The following is a 24046-nucleotide window of genomic DNA, read 5'->3' on the forward strand; positions in this document are numbered from 1 at the left end:
ACATATGTTCCTGTTACCATAAACTCCTACAAAGCTAACATGCTTTTTTGTTGTTGTTGTTTTTACAACGATCAGCCTCTAAGAGAAAAATAAAAAATGCGTTCTTTTTCCTTCCAGTGTAACTGGAGATTACTGATCTGTAACCAGAAGTCCTTCGAGTGTGTGGTCCCTCTCTGTGTTCCCCACACGGGTACATAGGTGCACCATGTGCTTGAGTCTGGAATTTCTTGTAAGCAGTATCCATTGGCCCACACATGCTCAGTAGCTCTCTTTGTGCTCCAACAGAGGGCATAAAGGGCAGTGTGGGCTGCCACCACTCCAATTTCCCCATTCTTACCTCAGTGTAACCAATCTGCAGCAGGGGGGATGGAGGATGGGTGGTGGAATACAGATAAGGGCCACACATCTCAAAGAACTTCCAGATACAGGTAAGTAACCCCTATTTCTTCTTCGAGTGATGGTCCCTATGTGTATTCCACACGTGGGAGGTTAACAAGTACGAGTCAACCAGGTGGTGGGTGCCAGGACACAGAAGCAATAGCTGACTGTAGTACTGCTGTCCCCACAGCCATATCTGCAGTTGATGACTGTACCAAGGTGTAATGTCTCGTAAAAGTATGCAAAGAGCTCCAAGTAGCTGCCCTACAGACCTCTACTAGGGGTATGTCTCTCAGAGATGCAGCTGAAGTAGCTTGCCCCATGGTGGAATGAGCCTTTTCTCCTTCCAGGATGGTGGAGAGGGGCAAGGAGGAGGATGCCATCTAATTGGTAACCATGAACAATACAACCCTGATGAACATTTTGAAAGTCTCTACGCTGATATACGTTGACCTTTTTATTGCTCTGCTATGGGAAAAAAATAAAGGTGTCTTTCTCACATCTTTTATTCCTGGCAGATAAAACGCCGAAGCCTTCCGGACATCCAGAGAACGCAGCCTTCTTGCCTCTTCCAAGGCACACGCTTTAGGGAAAAATACATGTAAGTGGACTCATATCAAATGCAGAAACTATCTTGGGTATGAATCTGGGGTGGGGGTGAAGCGAGACCTTTTCTTTATAGAAGGTAGTATATGGTGGGCCCACTCTAAATGTTCCCGGCTTACCAACTCTTTTGGCCAATGTTATAGCTATGAGAAAGGCCACCTTCATGGGTGGCCATACAGCATATGGCCAGTGGCTCAAACGGAGCCTTAGTGAGAGAACAGAATAAAATTGAAGTCCCACTGAGGTGCAAACTTCACTGCTGGTGGAAAGGATCTGAGAATTCCCTTTAAAACTCTCATTGTGACAGGGTGTGTGAAGATTGTATGGTTATGCACCAAGAGGATGGAAAGCGCTGACCGCCGCTAAATGCACCCACAGGAAACTGAACGCATGACCAGAAGACTTAAAAGTAAGTAGATACTCTAAGATATAAGGGACTTCAACAGAATCCAGAGACAAATTATATTGATGAGCCCAAGTGGAGAAACGCTTCCAGTTAGCTGAGTAACAGCTTCTCATAGAATTTTTTTCTATTTTGGTTAAGGATGTTTTGCACCTTCTTGGACCATGAGCATTCTATCTCTGATGCTCATCCACATACCAGGCTCTGAGTTGTAGTGGCCTTGGATTGGGGTGTGTGACGTTGTCCCTGTGTTGTGCTCTTGGGTGGGTGCACTGAGAACTTCAACAGATCCATGTACTGGAACTGTCTCAGCCAACTGGACACGATGATGACGACTCAAGCTCTGTCTTGACAGATCGTCCACAAATCCTGCGCTATCAGAGGAATTGGAGGTAAAGCAAACCCCAGGTAACCCTTCCATGACATCAGGAGGGCATCTCTCAATGAGTCTTTGCCCAGGGCTGCTCTGGAGTAATAGCAAAGAAATTTCCTGTTCATTTGTGAGGCAAAAAGATCCAAGGTCGGCATTCCCCACTGAGCAAAGACACTGTTGAGAATCGAATTGTAAACCTCCCATTTATGATTCACGAAAAAGTGTTTACGTAGGTAGTCTGCTAGGGAATTTTGCACTCCTGATAAATATGTTGCTGATTCCAGAGGATGACTGCCTCTGTACACAAAGAAAAAAATAGCTTCCCTACCCCCACTTACTTGTTTATATAAAATAGTGTTGTCAAATTGTCCAACATTATCTGAACATGTTTGTATTGGATAAGCAGAAGGAAGGCATTGCAGGCTGGATAGACTGCCCTGGGTTCTAGTAAGTTGATGTGCATTCTGGACTCCTGCGAGGCCCAGACATCCTGTGTCATTTGATCGCCCATACACGCACCTCAGCCCAAGTAGGAGGCATCAATAGTTTGACTATAACAATAGTTTGACTCGGGTGTCGGCGTAAGGAAAGGGATCCCTGCCCGAATCTTCTCCAGTTTTGTCCGCCACACAAGAGAGCTTAATACCTTGGGTGGAATTGTGACCTTGTCGTTCATGATGCCCTCCTCTAGAAAGTGCACAGAGAGAAGTCAGGGTTTTAGGTAACATAGATGTAGCCTGGTGAATGGTGTCACATGTGTGCATGAAGCCATGTGGCCAAAGAAGGAAGGCAAGTTCTGACTGATAACTTGGGTCTGATAACAACCTGCTGTATAAGAGTGCTCATGGCCTGAAACCTTTCGAGAGGTAGATATGTTCTTGCTGTAGTTGAGTCTAATGTCCCTATGAAGTCTACGTACCTCGTGGAGGTCAACATGGATTTTTCGTGAATGATGCAGACACTTAGGGAAGGTAAAAAGGTTGAGCAGAACACGGGTTGCCCTGTGGACTACCTCACAGGAACTGCCTGCGAGAAGCCAGTCGCTGAGGTCTCGGAAGACTGTAAATCCCTGTCTTCTCATCCAAACAGCCAGCACTGAAAAAAACGTTTATAAACACCCTGAGTGCTGTCACCAGACTGAAGGGGAGGACTCTGAATTGGTAGTGCTTCTGGTCGAAGAGGAACCTGAGGAACCTCTTGTGGCCTGTTGAGAGCCACAAACAATGTGCTCTCTTCTAATGAGGTAATTATTGATGCCCAGGATATCGTGCAGAATTTTAATTGTTGGATAAACTTATTTAACTGACATAGATTGGGAATCAGCCTCCATCCTCCACTCTTCTTGGGGACCAAGGAGAATAGAAACCCGTACCATGGCATTGAGCTGGAACCTTTTCTATGGCTCCCTGAGGAGCAGGGTGTTCACCTCCTGTCGTAAAATTTCCTAGTGAGAGTGGTCCCTGAAGAGGAAATGGGAAGGAGGTTTGTGGGAAGGAGTTTTCAGAAACTCAGTTAGATAGCCACCATGGACAACCTCATGGACAACCATTTGTCTGTAGTTTAGGGCCCTCTGGTTTTTGATAAATTGGGGAAGGCAACCTTCAAACATTTGAAGAGAAGAATGAATAGTCATCATAAAAGGGGCACGGGTCTCAACAGTCCCATCAAAAGAAACACTTTTTGTCTGGGGTTAGTGTACAAAGTGGCAGTGGATGTTGCAGAGGCTGGGTTCATTGGTCTAATTTGTGTGATGGCTCCTGAGGACACTGATGATAAAAGGGCTGAGGTTTTGCCCTATAACCTTGTCTATGATGGTTCCTCTTGAGGGGCAGGAGTATAAATGCCCATCGAGCAAAGAATTGTTCTTGACTCTTTGAGGGACTGGAGAGACCCATCCATTTTCTAGTGGAATAGGTTGATAGTATCAACGAGTAGATCTTGAATGTACTCTGCACCTCTCCAGCGAAACCCAAGGATTACAACCACAAGTCTCTCATCATGACAATGGCTGTAGCCATCCCCCTTGATGCAGTATCTGCCACGTCCACCATGGCTTGGAGTGAAGCTCTGGCCACAAATGTGCCCTCACCCACTAAGGCCTGGAAGCGTTCTCTATCCTCCTCAGAGAGCTTGTCCTTAAACTCTAGAAATTTAGCATAATTGATAAAATCGTATTTGGCCAAAAGAGGCTGATAATTAGAGATCCTGAACTGGAGGGAGGTGGAAGAGAAGACCTTTCTTCCCGAAGGTTGAGTCTCTTGTGTCCCTTATCAGAGGGAGTAGCCTGTGGGTACTGTTGCTTCGACCGCTCTGTAGCCACCTGCAACACCAGAGAGTCTGAATGAGAGTGAGAGAAGAAGAGCTCTCCCCACTTGGATGGGACAAAGTAGGACTTTGCAGCCCTTCTAAGGGTGGTAGCACAAGAAGCAGGGGTGCACCAAACCACCTTTTCTGGATCTATAATGGCCTAGTTGATGGAGAGGACCACACTACTGGGACTGGGAGGAAATGTCTAGTAAGCCATGCTGAGGCTCCTGAATTTCCACCAGCTGGATGTGCAGCTCTGCAATAGGAGTGGTGACTGCAGATGGGAGAGAGCAAAGTTGTCTTCTGGGAAGACACATCTCCGACCATCCCAGAGTATGAAGAGAGTCAACTGGTGGAGCTGGCAAAGCCAGAGCCTCTCTGGTCAACATGGCTGTTGGCTCCTTCTGGGGCCACAGCACTACCAGTACCACCTTGGTTCCCAAAGTGGACAGAAGCGCCAGGAGCTGTCTATCCCACATCTTCACCATCAGTGCTGGTGTCTGAACCATCAGACCTGTACTCTGGCAAGCCTCCTTCTCTTGTCGAAAAGATTTAATTGTGCCCTAAGATGTCAGCACCTGTGTGAACTGGCTCTTCTTACTTCGATGGGGTCAGGGAGCGATCCCTTCTTTTTGGGACAGTCTTAGACATAGATGATTTGTCCTTACGTCTATGAGAGTGCCCTTACTCTCCTGTGAAGCCTTCTCTTTAGGCTTAACAGACTTACCCTCCATTCAAGCTTGGAGGGGCACTGCCCACTTGTTGAGGCTGATGTACTTGGGGTGTGTGGTGGTGGTGGGGGGGGGGGAGAATGGAAGCTCGGCCCAGATCTGATTGGGGTTTCATTGTCTTCTCCATGAAGTGTTTTTTGAGTCTCAGGTCCCAACCCTCACAAGTTCTGGAGAAAAGAGTGGCAGATGCTGAACTTGGCAGAAATGAAAGCCTCACACTGGAACAAAAGGCAGCCTTGATGTTCATTGCTCACAGAAAAGGAGCGAGGGCAGGAAACAGTTTTTGAATGCCAGGACCCTGGGCATAATCCCAGACCTCTTGGGGGGGAAATCTTGAGACAGAGAAAAAAATGTTTACTATATATGCTATACCAAACTATAAAAACTACTAAAAAACCTAACTAAATACAGTTTTTTATAGGAATGACGCAATATAAAGGATCTGAGGACACTGAAGATTTCAACTCAGACCATGCGCAGTAGGAATGAACTGGAGAGGCATCAGCTTGCACCACGCTTTATGCCCTCAGTTGGGAGCATGGGGAGAGCTACGGCACATGTGCTCTTCAATTGACATTGCTTGCAAGAAATTCCCGACTCAGACACATGGGGTGCATGTGTTTCCCACATGTGGAATACAGATAGGGACCATCACTAGAAGAAGAACATGGCAAAACAAAAGTTAAGAGGAATCAGTTAATATAAACAGCAACTATGTTAGTAAGATTCCTCTGTTACCTAATTTTATCCTGACAGATTGTCACAATTCATTTGCTACTTACCAACTTTATAGTGCACACAGCCTTCCAAGTCGCCCACAGTTGTCCAACCCTGTTTCTTTTCTACTTCAGGATCATTATGTAGGATTTTATTTCTTAACCAGGACAAGTAGTAAACTCGCAACTTGTTCTTCTTACCTAGCCACAAAATGCAACATTTGTTTTAACAAGAATTTCATGCTAATCACAACAAAAAGATAACCAAAAGACCATCATGAGATGAGAAACTGCTGTGAAAGCGAAGTGATCCTGCTAAGCATTTCACGGTCATAGATGATTAGAGTGATCGAAAAGTGCTGGTCACTTGGTACTGAAACTCTTAACATAGATGTTAATTTCATAGCCTGCTTTGCTTTTACCTCCTTTCAGACCTGGTCCCAATAGTGATGGCCATTTTCTGATATGTGTGTAAATGATTTTCAACCACAAAACTCTCTCTCTCCACTCTTTTTTCTGGTGTCACACAAATAAGAGCTGCTCTATATAAGAGATGTTTTCAGTCTCCACACACAAAGGATTGGTGCTTGCTATTGTGGAATTACAATCTTACTATTAAAAAGTGGGGCGGTTTTAACATCAAAAACAAAACCCCCCAGAACTATTTCTTTAAGTTTGTCATTTTATGTTCATGCAATAGTATCATGAGGTTATTATGAAATAATGTTTGGAGGGATTCTGGAATAGTGCTGGTGGTGCTATAATCTTGTACACTCAGTATTGATCACAAACGTAAATTTAGTCAAACACAAATTAGTCAGAGACAAGTTATTGGGGTCAATATAGCAATAATTGGATGAAAGTTAATGGCCTGTGATACCTAGGAGGTCAGACTAGATGACTGAATGATTCTTCTGGCTTCAGTACAGCAGGGTCTACAGAAGGAGGTCACGTACCATTCAGGTTTTTGGTACAGACCATGCCAACAACACAGCTCTTTGGCACAGGATCTGTGCCCTCTGTGCTTGAGAAGTGTTAAGTACATTATGAGTCGTTACACTACAATAAATATAAATTAAATTTTAAAACCCTATGTTACAAAACTATTATTAAGGATGCAAAATTAAGCATTCAGGAGTTAAGAAATGCCAGAATTAAGTTTGCTGATGCAACCTTCACCTGCCACTTCATATGTATGCACAATACGGTGTCCCTGTTTGAAGTTTACTGGTTAGAGTTGCAGCAAATAGTTCAGTTACAATATCTACCTTTCAGGGATTTCTCATCATTAAAAATCCATCAAGCGGAAAGTTGGCATTAGAGATCCAAGGCCAGGATGAAATTCTCTCTAAATCCCATTAAAAAGTGGAGTCATATAAATGTATGTATGTATAAATGAATCAGCAAAAGGTCCCAAATTGCTACATTAATAGTGTTGACTGTGAACAGCCACTTGAGCATATGGCTCATAATATGTATTACTTTTTCACATCTATTTGAACTAATTGAGTAAAGGACAGATGCTTCAATTGGGTTAGAATACACTGGGGATTAACTATTTTGGGGGAGAGGAGAGGGAATACTTAATGGCAGGCTTTACTAAGCTTGGCTCTTTAAATATTAAGGGTGTGGCCTCCTCACCTCTGCGCCAGAACCTGGACACCAAGTAAAAGGGCTAGGGTGGTGTTAAGTAGCCCTAGGGGCCCCAAATCTGACCAAGGGAAGATTCTCTCTGGCACAGGCACTGTGAACACAGCCAGGAGGCTGCCTGTAGAGAATCCTTTCACAAGCCCTGGAGTAGAGACTGGAGCCAAGGTACTGCAGAGATCCTGGGTAGCATCATAGCCCATTGGGCAGCCCGGGGAGGCTGCCGTAACTTAGACAGCCCTGGGGACCTGTCTAAGTCACACTAGAGTCCTCTCCAGTCCCAGGAGCAGCCCAGACCAGGACAGTGCAACAAGTGGTTTAAAACCACTGTAACAGCCTGAACCCCCAGGCTGCAAGATGTCTCTTAGAGGATTAAATGGAATCTGGCAAAAGTGGGTAACATTCAACAGTCTCCTAAAGAAAACCAGTAAAAACATGCCAATTCCCAGAGCACATGGTTTGGTTTTCTTTCCCCATCATTTATTAAAATTCACCAAATGAAGACCAGTAACAAGTGATACAGATGGATTTTCCCCAGTATGTGATTCTTTATTCATGTCTGGCCACAAGATAAGCAAGCACAGGGAGTTTCTCAAAAAAAAATCTTTGTGGTCTAGAAACAAAAAGAATCACATGACAGGCAGGAAATCCTCTGCCTTCCAGAATGCATCCATTCTGACATATAAGGTTAGTTACATAAATGTGGCTATGCATGTATTTACACAACTGCTAAACAAAGTAAACTGATCTGACACTGTAGTCACAGACTCATTTATAACTGGCATATTCCCTATTAAACATTCACAGAAGCGGAGCACCAAGGACAAAGAGAAAACTAAGAAGAGTCTTTTAGGTTTAGAGCTGTAAATTGTTCTAAAAATCTGGTGGTTTTGCCAATTGTTAATGCTGAGACAAGCAAAAACTCTACTTTGGCTCTTGAATAAAAACATCATTTCTTGTGAGAACCACCATGGACTAGCAGTTGAACTGTACAACTGGAAATCAGGAGATTTGATTTCTATTTCTGGCTCTGTCACAGGCTTTCTGCAAGATTAAACTCAAATCACTTAATGTGAAACATTTTCCTTATTTGTAATACAGGAAAATTTCAACTAGCTCCACTTATTTGTGATTCTAGCCTATCTCCCTGGGGTGCTGTAACTGTTCATTAACGTTTGTAAAATCCCTAGGAATGTGCTCTGTAAGGACAAGCAATTGCTTTTATTACTGCTGAATTATTTACTTTCTTTTCAGCCATTTCTACAATGTTCATCACTGTAGTATCTGAGCATCTAATACATTTTTGCCTTCTAACAGGTTAAGGACCTGCAACTTGCTTTTGTTAACTTGCTTCAAACTCTTTTGAGTGTCACAAAAGCAAAATAAAAGCATCTAAGCAATTCATTTTTCAGCTTTTCATGAAAGTAGTAAACACATCAGCTAAGATTTACAGTTTTGAAAACTAAAACTAAAATTACATTTTATGTTAATGTAATTTTATTAAATTTTCCTCCTAAAATCCTCAAGACAGACATTTCATTCAAACATGGTGGAGATGCTTTTCAAACTTTACCATCACATACATTCAAACATTTATTTCCTGAAAAAGGTGTTTAAATATATTGTGGACCCAGTTACTTATATACTTACATTGCTTAAAGTGAAGTTCCTTTAAACAAACCCAAACCAAACCCCAAAGAGACAATTACATGACTACGCCCATTAAGCCAACTCTTGGGAGAAGTTTGGTTAAAAGTCAACATTTCCATTTGCTCTGAGTGATGTAGGCAAAGAGAACATCTTACCACTGGGAGGAGTGGTTGATACGCTGGAGGGCAGGGATAGGATACAGAGGGACCTAGACAAATTGGAGGATTGGGCCAAAAGAAATCTGATGAGGTTCAATAAGGATAAGTGCAGGGTCCTGCACTTAGGACGGAAGAACCCAATGCACAGCTACAGACTAGGGACCGAATGGCTAGGCAGCAGTTCTGCGGAAAAGGACCTAGGGGTGACAGTGGACGAGAAGCTGGATATGAGTCAGCAGTGTGCCCTTGTTGCCAAGAAGGCCAATGGCATTTTGGGATGTATAAGTAGGGGCATAGCGAGCAGATCGAGGGACGTGATCGTCCCCCTCCATTCGACATTGGTGAGGCCTCATCTGGAGTACTGTGTCCAGTTTTGGGCCCCACACTACAAGAAGGATGTGGATAAATTGGAGAGAGTCCAGCGAAGGGCAACAAAAATGATTAGGGGTCTGGAACACATGACTTATGAGGAGAGGCTGAGGGAACTGGGATTGTTTAGTCTGCAGAAGAGAAGAATGAGGGGGATTTGATAGCTGCTTTCACCTACCTGAGAGGTGGATCCAGAGAGGATGGTTCTAGACTATTCTCAGTGGTAGAAGAGGACAGAACAAGGAGTAATGGTCTCAAATTGCAGTGGGGGAGGTTTAGGTTGGATATTGAGAAAAACTTTTTCACTAGGAGGGTGGTGAAACACTGGAATGCATTACCTAGGGAGGTGGTAGAATCTCCTTCCTTAGAAGTTTTTAAGGTCAGGCTTGACAAAGCCCTGGCTGGGATGATTTAATTGGGGATTGGTCCTGCTTTGAGCAGGGGGTTGGACTAGATGACCTCCTGAGGTCCCTTCCAACCCTGATATTCTATGTTTCTATGATTCTAATAGGGAATCGAAAGATACCCAAGGAAAAGCTCAGGCCAGGAACTGGTGATGGAGTGGGAGGAGGGGGTGGAAGAATGGGAAATAGAGCATAGCAGGAAGGAGACCTGGGAGGAAAAGGGCAGTGGGCTTCCCCCACAAAGTCATCTCATGGGCCGCAATCTCTGCTAGCTCTCATCGAGATCCCATGCTAAATATAGTAGGGTAGCTGTGGTAGCATGGGCAGCAGTGGCATGGGCTAGCTGCCCTGAGTACAAACCCATCTGGACCCCATGGTATGTACTCAGGGTGGCCAGCCCATGCTGCCATTGCTGCTACCCGAGATACTGTAGCTACACTCCTATTTTTAGGATTTTAGCTCAATGAGAGTTAGCGCGAGTACGTCTACTCAAGCTGGGCATCAACCCCTAGCTCCAAATGTAGATGCAGCCTCTGTGGGTAGAAACCCTCCCTCCTCACTGTACTCTGGTGACCTCCTGTAAAACCCAAGATAGAGAACAGTGCTTAAGGCATAAGCCAGCTTCAGCTCAAGCAATTTCTTCAGGGTTAATGTAACGTGTCTGAATAGAGGAAGCAATATTCTTGAAGGAAACAAACAGGACGTGTCAGGGTGTTTGAATCGTGACTCACACAACTGTAAACAAAGCTAAAAGAATTTCACATGAGATTTAGCCACAGATTCTCGTCACCAACGTGGGATACATTAACTAATGGACATTACACAAGCTGGGTTAGGTGGTCTCTTTGTTTACAAGTCTATTGTACTATACACTGCGTCAGACGATCTAATGGTGCCATTCAAATAGATACCCAGGGAGCACATTAGAAGCTATCATGAAATATTGTACATTATACAGGTATAGGATTTTTAAAGTTCCTGGTTTAATTTTTTTTTTTTTTTATAATTCAGTCATCAGCCATAAGTGAAATTTAAATGAGTTACAGCCGATGAAAATATTACAGGTGTGTTTAAATGGAAATGCAGAGACAGGCTTTACTACACTGGCACAAAGATGGTACTTTAGAAAACAAACATGTACACTCTCATACTGCACTGAGCTGGCTAGGGTCTATGAGTACCACTATCTTCTAGTCAATGGCATCAGAAACTGCTCCATTGTATATTGTTGAACCTATATAGTTAATACAGAATGGAGAGTCTCCTTTAGCTCCAGTGTTAGGGGTCTATGTTCTTGGAGCAGAAGGATCAGAGTCCTATCCCTGCTGCCACCGGTTCTGAGTACCTCTGGAGTGCAACATAGTGACCACTGTGTGAAGCCCTAAATGACCTGGGGTTTCATACAATAGAGCATGGCAAAAGGTAAAATGCAGGAGAAAGGTAGACTGCTAAAAAACAGATCTGTAAGAACCATTTGCAGTAAACTCAGTTAAATTGTGTAATAAGTGAAGTAGCCCTTTTAAATAGTGCCTTGGAGCCCAAAGTGTCTGGAATTCCCAGCTTTAGTAAGAAACCATTATTCATCAGGACACGTTAAAGCGTGAACTATTTAAAGAATGGCCGTATCTCTCACTGTTAGCTCAACAGGCAACAGTCTCACTAAGTAAAGACACATCCAGATGCGACATCCATCTACTCCATTGCATCAGTAACTTAACCATGCCCATCTATGCTGCCCTTCCTCCCTGTCCTTCCATGCTGCCCTACAGCTATACTCTGCAATATATTTTCTATTCTAGTGACATAGATTCAAAAGAGGACTTCTAACTTCCTGCACCCATCCTCTCCCAAACACAATACAAATAAATATTTCATCATGTTATCCTCCAAACTTGTGAAAAAAATTTCCTTCAAGGCATGCAGTTTGGAGTGTTTTGTGCAAAAGTTGGTTCTTAGCATTAAAAAAAGTGAAAACATGAAGACTGAAAAATCCTGGCCCCACAGATGTCAATGGCAAAAACTCCCATGGACTTCAATGAGGTCCAGATTTCAGAGAAATAACATATTGAAAAATGGGCATTACCAGATATTGTCACCAAGACATTCAGGCCTTCGAGTACATCCATCTGCTGGAACCGTCTTCGATTTATTAGAGGATAAACCTTCCCCTGGCCACTTCTGTCTAGCAGCATCAGACCACTCTCAGTTCCCACTAACAAATTCACTCCTAGGTTAAAAAAACAAAACAAAAACACCCAAATTATAATGCATGTTTTCCTGGTATTTTGACTAAGTCATGCTTTACAGAACAACTTGCATTACTTTAGGTATTCAAACCCAACACTGATTCCATCTGCACACCTGGCAGAGCGGTGGAGTAGCAGAGACCCCCCCCCATGCTCACTGAGATAGGTAGGTGGAACATCAAATTTATCACACATACACTAGCAAGAGGCTGATATGCAAGAAGAAGCCTTCCAGAGCAGGGTCCATCCTCCACTTCCCAAGAGCTGAAGATAACAAGGGTCTGGCCCTTATGAAAAAAGTCATGCAGAATTTAATAGAGAAAGACAGCTTAAAACCATTCTATAAAACTTAATAGAATGATCTTTCTGCAACTGAATTCTATAGAGTGGTTTTAAAAACCTACGGATATATCACTATTAAATACTATAGGGTTTTAGAATAATTTTTTATAGAATCCTATTTCATTTTTATAGAACATTATTGGTTTCATCGCTATCTAGTTCTATAAGACTTTATTACAAAGGGGGTTTTCAATGGGGAATTGTCCTTGATCTCAATAGTTCCCCCTTCACATACACCACACTCATCTGGTTAGTAGATGTCTATTCAATTTTTCAATGCTTGCCACCATAACAGACAGCCATTACCACAAATTATGTGAAGAGAGCAAAAGGACAGTTGAAATACAGCACTAGGGATGAGAGTCAAACCAATTTTGTGACTCGCTTGATTAGACCTCCTCAAACATTTATTAGAGATCACAACATAAAGCTATTGTTTTTAAATGCAATAAAACAGGTTGAAATAACACAGGTAAATTAACAAAGCTATACAATTATGGTTCTTGTGAGTTAGAAGTTGTCACAGTAGGCCAGATTAATCCCTGGTTTAAGTGTACTGGTGATAAAATTTTACACCAGGGACTAATTTGGCCTTGTATCCTAAACTGGGCACTACTAATCTGATTCTGATCAGATCTGATTCAGCTACACAGAAATTAAACAGTGGGCAGCCTTGCAAACTACATTTATGGCATTATCTAAACACAACAGGGCAACATTTTAGGATGCTATGACAGCCTTAAATCAGCAGGCTCCTTGCTTTTATTGATTACTGTCTTGTAATTTCAAAAGGTGCATTCTTCCCTACATCTCAAAGATCATTATCTCTACGCTGTGAGGACAAGTACCTAATCATACTGTAGCAATAGCACAGGGATAGCACTAATTAGTAGAGCAGATATTGCAGGACTGGGCATCTACTTCTCTGATATTCTATGTTATTAGCACTGAATGTAACTATTTAGATAACTTCCTGGGAGAATCTTATAAAAATTACAGCCTTAAACATTATTTCATTACAATTAGTAAAGGAAATAAAAAAACCCTCTCTCTTTACAGGAGCTATCATACTTAGTATTGCAAGGACCAAACTCCCAGCAGGGGTAAGTAGGCACAAATCCATTGAGAATAAAGATGTGCCTGCGTACACCAGAATTAATTTGGGCTAAATGTTTAGCAGGGAAGTGTTTTGTTATAGCTGTAAAATACCTCCAGGATTTTATTTTAAATCAACAGAAGAATGAAATATGTAGATCAAAGAAACGTGAAAGTGCTAAACATGAGTGATGGCAGAGCAATTTGGTTTGGCATGGAAGTTTGACACTTGTTCCCAATTTATTTAGTGTGATTTCATTCTCCCTTCTCTCTTTACCCGCCTCTCACTCTGACATCTTCCATTTGCACAAAGTTATAAATTTGGACTGAAAATTATTTACACAAAAGCATGTAAAAATATTAAGCCCACATTTGGGCAAAAACTGACACTGGTGAACTTTGATAAAGCTGATTGATGAAGAGGTGTTGGAATGGCAACAGCTCCCCAAACACACATAGCTTCATAGAATGAATACTGGGCAGGAATTGCTTCAACCCCCATTCCTACGCCCATCCCTCCCCTCTTCCCTACAACACACATTTGATGATAACTGGCCATACTCCTATTTTTGAATATAACACTTTATAAACATGTAATCATGAAGAAGGTAAATATAATTATCCTTGCTTTATAGATAGCAAAACTAATCTAGAGATGTAAAGTGAAACAGATGAAGCTAGGTGGTGTCAGAGCCAAGATTAGAATCCAGGTCTCTTATGTCTATCTAGCCCTTCTCTCCATGTATCAGTATATTTATGCCTGCATCTGTAATTTTCACTCCATGCATGTGAAGAAGTGGGTTTTTTACCCACGAAAGCTTATGCCCAAATAAATCTGTTAGTCTTTAAGGTGCCACCGGACTCCTCGTTGTTTTTATGTCTATCTGGACGATTGTGCTTTCCAGGCAAGTTGTTTAGATCAACTACCTCAAACGATCACACCTAAACCCATTTTTAGGCACCTAATTGTCTTAATTTTCAAGTGTTCTGAGTATCTGCAGGACTTTCACTAAATTCAGACACCCAGGTTTGAAAAATTGCAGTAAGACAGCTTTGCTGAACCAATTTCCTCATACACAGAAGGAGAACAACATATCTACCTTCCAGCATCTTAAATCACACATGTTTTCAGACCTCCTGTATAGTAAATATCATTGCCCACTATTTCACAGATGGAGAAATGGTCATATGAAGGCTAAGAGACTTGCTTGTGGACAACTGTGATTTAGTGGGGCAAGTATAGAACCAAGAGGCCTAGATTTTGAGCCTAGCTTTTATATATTTATATATATAAAAAACTTTGAGCAAGTCACTTTACTTCTCTGAGCACCCCCTGTAAAAATAGCGAACAATATTTATCTACACAGAGTGGTGAGCTGGAACCGGTTCACAACGGTTCGCTAGAACCAGCAAGGGACAACCAGTTCTAAAAGGGCTTCTAAATTTAACAACCGGTCAAAAGTGGCGCCTTAAGCGCCGACTCCGTGGGTGCTCCAGCTCTGGAGCACCCACCGGGAAAATTTGATGGGTGCAGAGCACCCACCGGCAGCTCCCTGCCCTGCGCCTGGCCCCAGCTCACCTCCACTCCGCCTCCTCCCCTGAACGCGCTGCCCCACTCTCCTTCTCCGCCCCCCCCCTCCCCCGGCTTCCCGCAAATCAGCTGTTCGCGCAGGAAGCCTGGGAGGGCTGAGAAGCAGGCTCACCTCCGCTCCGCCTCCTCCCCTGAAGCACCGCCCCGCTCTGCTTCTCCTCTCCCCCCCCCCACAAATTAGTATTCCCGCAGGAAGCCTGGGAGGGCAGAGAAGCAGGTGGCGGCTTCCCGCTCAGGCCCAGGGATGCGGAGCGGAGGTGAGTTGGGGCCAGGCATGGAACGGGAAGCTGCTGGTGGGGGCTCTGCACCCCCCAAATTTTCCCCGTGGGTGCTCCAGCCCCGGAGCACCCAGGAAGTCAGCGCCTAAGGCACCATTTTTGATGTGATCAGTGGGGGGAGCGGCTGCTCCCACCCAGCTACGCTCCCCTGCCCCTAGGAGCCAGAGGGACCTGCCGGATGCTTCCTGGGAGCTGCCCCAGGTAAGCACCTCTGGGACTCCCCACCTCGCCCTCTGGCAGGTCCCTCTGGCTCTTAGGGGCAGGGTGGGCACCCAGTACAGTTGCCCAAAAGAGCCTCCTGCCCGGTTCTGGGGGCAGTCAGGGGACAGGGGAAGGAGATGGATAGGGCAGGGGTCCCGGGGGCGGCGTCAAGGAACGTGGGGGGTTAGATGGGGCAGGAGTCCCGGGGGAGTCCTGGCCGGGGCGGCCCCTCCCCGGTTGTTAAGATTTTGGCAGCTTATCACTGCCTACACAGCATAACTGGTAAAGTGCTATGTAAATGAAACTATTACAGCAGCCCCATGCTTAATCTACTAATCATGTGACTTTGGGGAAGGACCAACTCTTTCTCCTCCAGCTTTTTCAACATTTACAACTGTTTAGTGTTTTTGTTTTAAACCGTTAAAACAGATATCAGTATCAAAAGGGCAGGATTCTGGCAATGCGTGTGGCCAGTGTTGAATTCTCATGGCACAGGCAATTTTTCTGCTGCTGTAAAGCCAGTGGAAATGACTCCTCTACAAAACCATCCTGGGTGTAGGGGGCATATCAAGGTAGGAAATGGGCATCGGACCAATCCTTCTCTGGCATAAGATAACCAAGAGCCATAACTGTAAATGGCACATTGGCACCCCATGAGCCTAATCCCAAATGCAGGGAGCAGAGCTTGGAAGAGAATGTGGCCCATAGTCTCAAAGAGAAGAAGTTTCCTAGTTACTTGCCCTATTCTCCCCAGGTAATTATGTGATTCCAACTAAACTGATGTGAGATCACTAATATAAAAGTTATAACATGAAATGTGTTCTAATCAAGCCCTTTGATTTGTCAGCAAGAATTCTGAGAAGCAAAATCAAATATTAATGTATTATTAACCTAACAACCTTGTACTTACACAAAATGCCCACAAAAGCTGCAGACATATACTAAAAAGAGGTTTAAAAAGTTGACAAGAACATCCCAATTGGCTGACAAAATTCTGAATGATTATTATTCAGTTCTGAGACTATACCAGTCAGAACTTGCCATCAAGCCAGACCTCAGAATAGCCACATCATAAGCACAATAGTAACCAGATTTCACTGTGATGACATCAGACTGAGCTTTGATTACTATGTAGATATTCCAAAATATCAGATACTTATTTGTCCTTGCTCCTTAAATGAATTTATGAACAGTCTAGACCCCATTTCTAGGTCATTAAGCTTATACTGCTGTATTTTCATATACACCAAGAAGTTGTAAGAGACAACTTTCCATCCCTCCTTGTGTTGTAATCTATGGCTTATTTGGACACTGGATAATTGGTGCACTACAAATCCCTCTCACTCTTCATGCACTTTGATTGATTTTATGAACTCTCTCTGAGTAAATGACAAAGAAAAACAAGGAAATAAGGGAAGGAGAGGAGGGAAGGGAGGGATGCAGATATACATTACCCCATAAGGCAGCACACAAAATCTCAGAATTGAATCTCTTCTTGTATTTGCGAATCTCTGGGGTGTCACTTTGTGGTCGTGTATTAGTAGGATTCACATTGACAACTGATCCTTTCCTGGTGGGATCTTGCCTTATTGCCTCTGACCTCATGGCTTCACTAGAAAATCCCACTGGGGGAAAAAAAAAAAAAGTAGTAAATGAAATACTATCTTCTAAGTGCCAAATATTTACCATATACTTTCTATTAAATAACCAAGATCAGTAACTGACAATATTAAGCAAGTCTTTTTTTTTGAAAGAAATGTAAATGGAAAAAGGAAATAAACTATGCAATCCCGTGCAAATCAAGTAACAAGCATGATGGAAACATTCTAAACTACTTTAAAGAGCAACTCAAGTCACTGAACCCCCTTTTTTTTTTTCGGCTGTCTTCTTGCATCTACATTACTTACCCACAGAAGTCACAGTTGTCCCACTAGATGGAGAAATCTGTAGTAATCTGGGGTCTATAAAAGGTGTAAAGGAGGAGGAAGATTTGTGTTTCTGGAGTGTGTTACTAGCGGACTGAGTCTGCAATGTAAATTTCAACTTTATTAATATAAATGACAACAAAAAGTGACGATAACAATGAACATTTCTAAGTCACTACAGAATTTTACTGCTTTTCTGAAGCCCTTTCCCACCCACCCCCAACCTTCTATACTTCCTATATACATACGGCAGGCACCATAGATGCACATTTCACACGGTACCACTACATGTAGTCAGTGTGTTCTTTACTCCTATAATCTCAGATTTAAAGGAGATATTTGAGGAATGGTCACTACAACAGGCAAAAAAGTAAGGGAATGTCTCCTTATCACCGGTTAAAATATGTACGGTACTTATGAAGTTATTAGAAGCTAGCACTACTTCATTCCATATTTTAATTTTCTATTTGTGAATTGCTCCCTACATACTTCTATTTGTTACGCATCTCCTGAAATGAGCTTGTTTAATATGTTATGGAATTTGATCTCTTAGTTTGAGCAACAAAATCTAAATAATCTGGGATCAGGCATTCACTTCTATGATTAATGAAATTTCAATGTCTAGTACTTCATGTTAATTCTCTACTTTTGTTTTTTAAAACTGAACCTCTTGCCAGAAAGCTCCAGCAGTTTCTTCCACCATCATTTCACATAGCAAATATTACACCTGTATCAAACAAGGGGCTCATTAGTGTGAAAGGTTCAGTAAACAGTGATATGAAGCTATGAATATGTAGTTGATAAAAGCACTGGTGCTTTATTTAGTTTTGTATTCTAAACACAAAAAAGGTAGAAAGACAAGTGAAACAATGAACTGTTAAAAGTGGAGATGGAATGACTGAAAAATCCTTGCCAGTTTAGTGAGTTAAGTGTTATAGTGATAACATTGCACATTAAAGCAAAATGGCACAAATAAAAAACAATCAAAAAATACATGTTTTTCTCTGTACATGTAAAAATTACTGTGGGCAAAAGGAATGCGTCTCTGCTCAGCTTGTTTTATGCCTTTGCAAACAAGACTGGAGGAGCTTCCTCACTGTTAACCAGCCTAAAGCCTCTGTCCCCTCTAAACCTCCACCTTCCTCACCAAATACAATTACACCGGACCCTCGCTAGAATGCGCGTCTATATAGCACGAATTCGCATATAACTTGGTCATGGATCCCAAATGTAATTACTTTAATTGCAATTCATTTTAAGGCGGTCCCCATGCATGGATCCCAAATCCCGCATTCTAGTGAGCGTCCACTGTATTGGGCTTAATCATACTGAACTTTTCTGCAAAGCAAAATATTTTCAACCACATTACTAATAACTTCAATGCCACCACAAACAACTGCCATAGTCTCCTTATCAAAACTCAGTTTGAGCTAAATTGATTGAACCCTGCTTATTTGTTGCTTAGAGCAAAGTAATGAACAGGTATATCCTTGAATCACTGAACTGGTCTATGTAACCTGTCAGAGTATATTTTTACAAAGTTAAAGACTAGTGAAGCACAGCTGAAAATGAAGAATGACAAGCATTACACAGACTGAACTTCTGTGACAAAATGAATGCTTGCCGTCACATGGTTCAATACGTTTCACAAGCGTTTTTCATCCTATTGTGAAAATTGTGCATCACCATTAACTCAGATTCTTTGGTAACTGTACAGAGAATACCTCAGCCTGGCACCGATGTCAAAGCACCTGTGTGTTTAAAGTTCACTTCTATTCTGAGAAGCAGCAGCATGTTGTTGCACATTTATAGTGGCTGGTTGACTCTACAGCATACTTGTTTACAAGTCTAAAGATGTTTTCTCTAAATGCCAGGCCTGCCTGTTCAACCTGGAAACTGAAAGTCATGCTGGGTGCTTTCCTTCTCATTCCTCGCCACCAGCGTTACAGGATGTGCAGAACAAGTTCATTCACACCAGTGCATCCCCATCACCTTCAAAGAGTCGCAAAAGTACAAGGATTGACTATATAACTGGTATTTAATGAACAATTCTGTTGTTGGTTTAGAAGAATGAAACATAGTCCCTCTTAGCACTGCAGAGCCAGCAAAGATAACAGGAGTAAAATTCTGGAACAGTGAAGTCCTCAGATAGGACTCCAACTAGAGATAGAGAGCAGACTTGGAGAATAAGCAGGAGTCATTTTTCATAGCACAGCTAGACCTTAAAAACCTGAAGATCTCCTGCAGTACACCATTCCAAACAGCTAATACCCCAAACAACCTAGCTTTCCTCAAATGCTCACCAACCCCATGTGGCAATTTCAAAGAGTAAAATCCTTCAGTGAGGCTGGAATCAGCTTCCTATCCTGTGCTGGTAGTTTGCACAAGTGAGTTACTTGCACATGCCTAGTTATTTGCTCCTTTTTTATGGTAACATCAAGACAAAATTACCAGGTTTGATTTAATTATTTTTTAAAACCCCAGCAGATTCCTTGCAACTAGCCTGTTCCCAAAATACAGAAATTTCAAACAAAACAAAACAAAAAAAACTTGTCTGAATATATGGTAATCAAGTTTAATTTAAACAAAAGCCATGCAATTAATGACTCACTGTAGAAAGCAAAAATAGTAAACTAGCAAGTTTGGGGTAAAACTGATCTAGAGTTAAGGGCTTTTCACACAGAACTGAAATGTGTTATTTTGGGGGAGGGAGAAAAGTGACAGAAAAAAGCAGGGGAAGATTGGCTAGAGTTCCTCTGCAAACTAGCTATTAGGCAATACTGGAATAACCCTAAGAAAGCAGCCAGCTGTGGTGCAAGACATACCTCATTAGTAGTTAGCTTGTCCTGGGGTGTCTGTGGGGACATGATGGGTGTCGGCTGGCTGGAGGATGGGGAGGAGGAGGTGGAAGAAGTGGAGGAGGAATGGCTTTGCTGTAAGAGATCTGGCAAGAGGTGAATGCGACCGGCAAAGCCATTGCTCTCATGATGGCTGGCACGCTTTGTGTCAACTGTACTCTGTAGAAAAAACAGGCACACTTGTCTTGCTCAAGTGCTGCTTAAGGCTTTCATCCCTATCAGCTGTATCTACTCTCTCGCTCTTTCTCTTTTTTTTTTTTTTTTTAAATGTACCGATATTCTATGCCTTGATGCCTGGGTTAGAAGTGTGCTGAGCTTCCAGAACTCAGTAAATACTGCACCTCTGGCAAGCAGAATTGAGCCTCTCACTTAATCTGATTCACTTGCAAGGCCAGCTCCTTTACCAGAAGAATAATTGTGTCAGTAAGTCTATGCTGCTTCTACTATGGCTACATGGAAAAGCTCTCTGTATTTGTTATTTCCCATCATTTTATTTAATTCTAGCTTGAGTCATGTTCTGATAAGAACTTGAAATCTGGTGAATTCCCTAATCTAGCTATTTAAACAGTCACCATGAAATCTTAATTAGCAAACCGTAGGGTTCAACTAAAAAAATTACATTCAGTTGCAAAACTCAAGAATGTGATTACTGAGGAAGTCCTAGGAGCTGACAGACTCATTAACAGATGAGCTAGTTTAATACACAAGGAAGCATCATCTTCACAATCATAAAGATACAACATTTCAAAATAGAAAGAAACCAAACAACAAACCTAGATTCATCCACAGTCACTGCCCTGCACCTTGTAACGTTCCCTCCCAGCCCCCGGCACCAATTGTTTGCTACCTGGCTTTTTTGTTAGTTTGTTCTTGACTTTAGGCTTAAAGTAGTTAAAAGAACTGAGCACTTTCCCCCCACCCCCTTCTAATTCCGAGATCCAGCATCTGGTTTTAACATAAAACCAGGTTAAGTTCTTCTGTGCTGAGTGCTTTCTTCACACACCTGCAGCTTTTCTATCACTTTTTTGACACAGACTTTGAGGTGCTCTGCATGGTGCTATAATGGATGTCATTGCAAGGCATGCAAAACAGTAGCAGCAAGGGATGGAGGCTACTCTTTTCTCTGCATGCATCAAGTGTCTGCACATCCAAAATATGCTACATCTGTGTCTTGATAACGTGGACAACAAATATAATGTAGAAACAGTATGGGTGAATGAACAAGCGGGTTAATGATCACAATAAAGGAACAGCACTGTGCACGGAAGGAAATACAATACCTGTCGGACGATTAAAGTACCCTCCTTGGAAGGTGTCATGGCAGGTTCACTCTCCACATCATCGTGGACAATCATGGTTTTCACTGACTCTGTTTCACCATTGCTCAGGTTCAGAGTTGATCTATCCATCAAGCAAGAAATAATTTGGATAAAATAACCCCATAGTATTTCTTTTTTAGCTCTTTCTTCATGTGTTCGTATGAAGTGCATGTCATAGATCATTTACAGCGGCATCCAAAGTGGAATATTGACATAAATCATCAAGGAAGAGCTTCTTCAAGAAGCAAATAAATCATAAAATAGCTAAACACAATTCTTCACCATTTATAAAATACAAATGAGGGAAGGGAACGACACACAATATCATAATTTGGCTTCTAGTAACACAAGACAAACATTAAGATTTAAAGGATCAAATTTTCAAATGGTGCCAAAGTGACTTAGGAGCTTAAGTCCTATTTTAAAAAGTTATTTAGGCACTTGCTCGTTGACTTTCAAAGGCACTTAGACGAAATGCTAAAGTCACTTTTGAAAAAGGAACATTTTTGAAGATGTTACCCTATGTGTTTCAGAAACGTGAGCATTAACTGACTGTTAAGTACTTTTGATGGACTCCTGAATACTGTCTTAGTAAAAGAGGGCTAATGAACGAAACATACGTTGAGGTCTTTTCCCCATAGCCACACAAAACAGAAAAAAACAGAGAACAACTAACACAGCTCTGGCATCCTCCGGCCCAGATGTAGATTCATCTGCTCCTTCTTGTTCCATATCATCATCCTCCTCGTCTGTCGTCCCCGACTCTTCACTGGATGATGAATAGTCTGTCACCTTGTGTGGAGGTCGCACATCCTCTACAGCTCGCAATTCCTTTGCCAAGGCAGTTAAATCCTAATGAGAATGAGACAAAGGGGAAAAAAAGAATATGAAATGCAACAGTGAGGTTGCAGATTGGAGAGGAGAGAGGCAATGTATCAGCAACACAGCCACGGGGAATGAGTTTGTTCAGTTTGTTGCTGCACTTCCATTGTTCCCAGCAACAGAGTTTTTTTTAATTGGTTTACTGATTTCTTTGTGCTTTACTGGCAAATTTAAAAAAAAAAAAAACCCTAGAAATTTAAGACTATGTAGGTCTTTGCCCACTCTTGCTCCCATCAGAACTGCTAGAGCAATGAACACGTTATAATACATTGTTTTAAGGAGTCCATCATTTTCCCTCCCCAACTGTTCTGCATATTGACAGGCTACAGTGCACAGAAATTTGGGCAGCAAAGTTGTAAGACAGCCTAAATTTACTGAGCTGTCTGTTCGGCTGAACACTGTTCGTATAAAATATTTCACATAGTTTATAAACAGATGGGATGGGAGCCACCATCTTCCTTTAAAGGACTTCATTTGATTGGGGCATTTGAGTGCGATGGCAATATTAGAACAAACATCAGATTCATAGATTTTGATTCAGATGGAACCATTGGAATCATCTACTCTGACCTCTTGGTTACCAAAGGCGCAAAATGTAATGATAATACAGCATATATATATATATATTTTTTTGCAGTTAACATTCGATTGTAATAGCTAAGCACTTACCACTTCTCCCTGCTCCATTCAGCACAGCAATAGTATGGTTGGGTCATATGAATCATCATTGGTCCAGCCACATGAAAAGTACACAGGATGGTAGGAGAGGTTTGAAAGGAGGAAAATGAAAAAACACAAAAATTCAAGAAGCAAATAAAATGCATTTAAATGCTTAACACTTCATAGTATGCAACTGCCAAACTGAATCTCTAATTCACTCACAATGTTTAGGTTCACCACGTAAGTATTTGTAATGGACCTATCTAACATCAAGTGAAAAATCAGATAACCAGAACAGTTAGGTTTAGCTTACAGCAGGCTTGTTGGGTCTGAAGACTTCCTTCTTCTCTTCAGGTTTTTTTACTGCATTTTCATGACGTTGAGACGGTGAACCTTCAGATTTGGACGATGCTACATGCGTCAAGACCCCCCCCAAAAAAAAACACACAAAAAAGGGGGGTCATTGTTAAGTTAGGAATTTTTTGTTTCTGCAGCAAAAGAAACACAAGGCCTTGTCTACACTGGGTATTTCAGCCTTAGGGGGCCAGCCACAAGTTTACCTCCACCAGAGCAAACCTCTCGTGCTGACAGGAAAAACCACAAGCAGTTGTGATTTGCACTGCAGCTTACCAGTGACTGAAAACATGGAAAGAGGAACATGACTTACAGCAGCTTTGCCCAACTATACTAGGGAGTTAATAGCATGCAACATTGAGCATTCTGGGGTTTCCACAGACTACTTCATTCCAAGCTCCTTTCCCTTAGCTACCTCTATAGAGTGTCTTACACCGTACAGCTTAATATGCTCTCACACCACATAGCAGCAGTGTCCTGCTCAATTCAAAAAGCTATAGTGAACCTTTTCTATTTTTGCTGTATGTTTACAGAGGGGGATTGGAACTGCTTT

The 24046-nt window shown here is 42.2% G+C and overlaps 1 protein-coding gene across 4 annotated transcripts in view; it reads right to left on the bottom strand.

Moving 5' to 3' along the window:
- MAP4K4 (mitogen-activated protein kinase kinase kinase kinase 4) overlaps positions 1-24046 on the bottom strand; it is a 238690-nt gene that overhangs the window by 15154 nt on the left and 199490 nt on the right. For 2 of the 4 annotated variants that reach the window (XM_084616687.1, XM_084616685.1), the window contains 9 exons: positions 23453-23550; positions 23149-23157; positions 22274-22449; positions 21559-21679; positions 20246-20437; positions 17403-17520; positions 16950-17120; positions 11826-11969; positions 5581-5715 (listed from right to left, as the gene is read on the bottom strand). In XM_084616687.1, coding sequence (XP_084472813.1) covers positions 5581-5715; positions 11826-11969; positions 16950-17120; positions 17403-17520; positions 20246-20437; positions 21559-21679; positions 22274-22449; positions 23149-23157; positions 23453-23550 — 1164 coding nt within the window. The remainder of the gene's footprint in view (positions 1-5580; positions 5716-11825; positions 11970-16949; positions 17121-17402; positions 17521-20245; positions 20438-21558; positions 21680-22273; positions 22450-23148; positions 23158-23452; positions 23551-24046) is intronic. The other 2 variants (XM_084616686.1, XM_084616688.1) reach the window with 1 other exon arrangement.

Source organism: Lepidochelys olivacea, assembly GCF_965140295.1.
Source record: "Lepidochelys olivacea isolate rLepOli2 genome assembly, chromosome: 1".
Taxonomy (NCBI): Eukaryota; Metazoa; Chordata; order Testudines; family Cheloniidae; genus Lepidochelys; species Lepidochelys olivacea.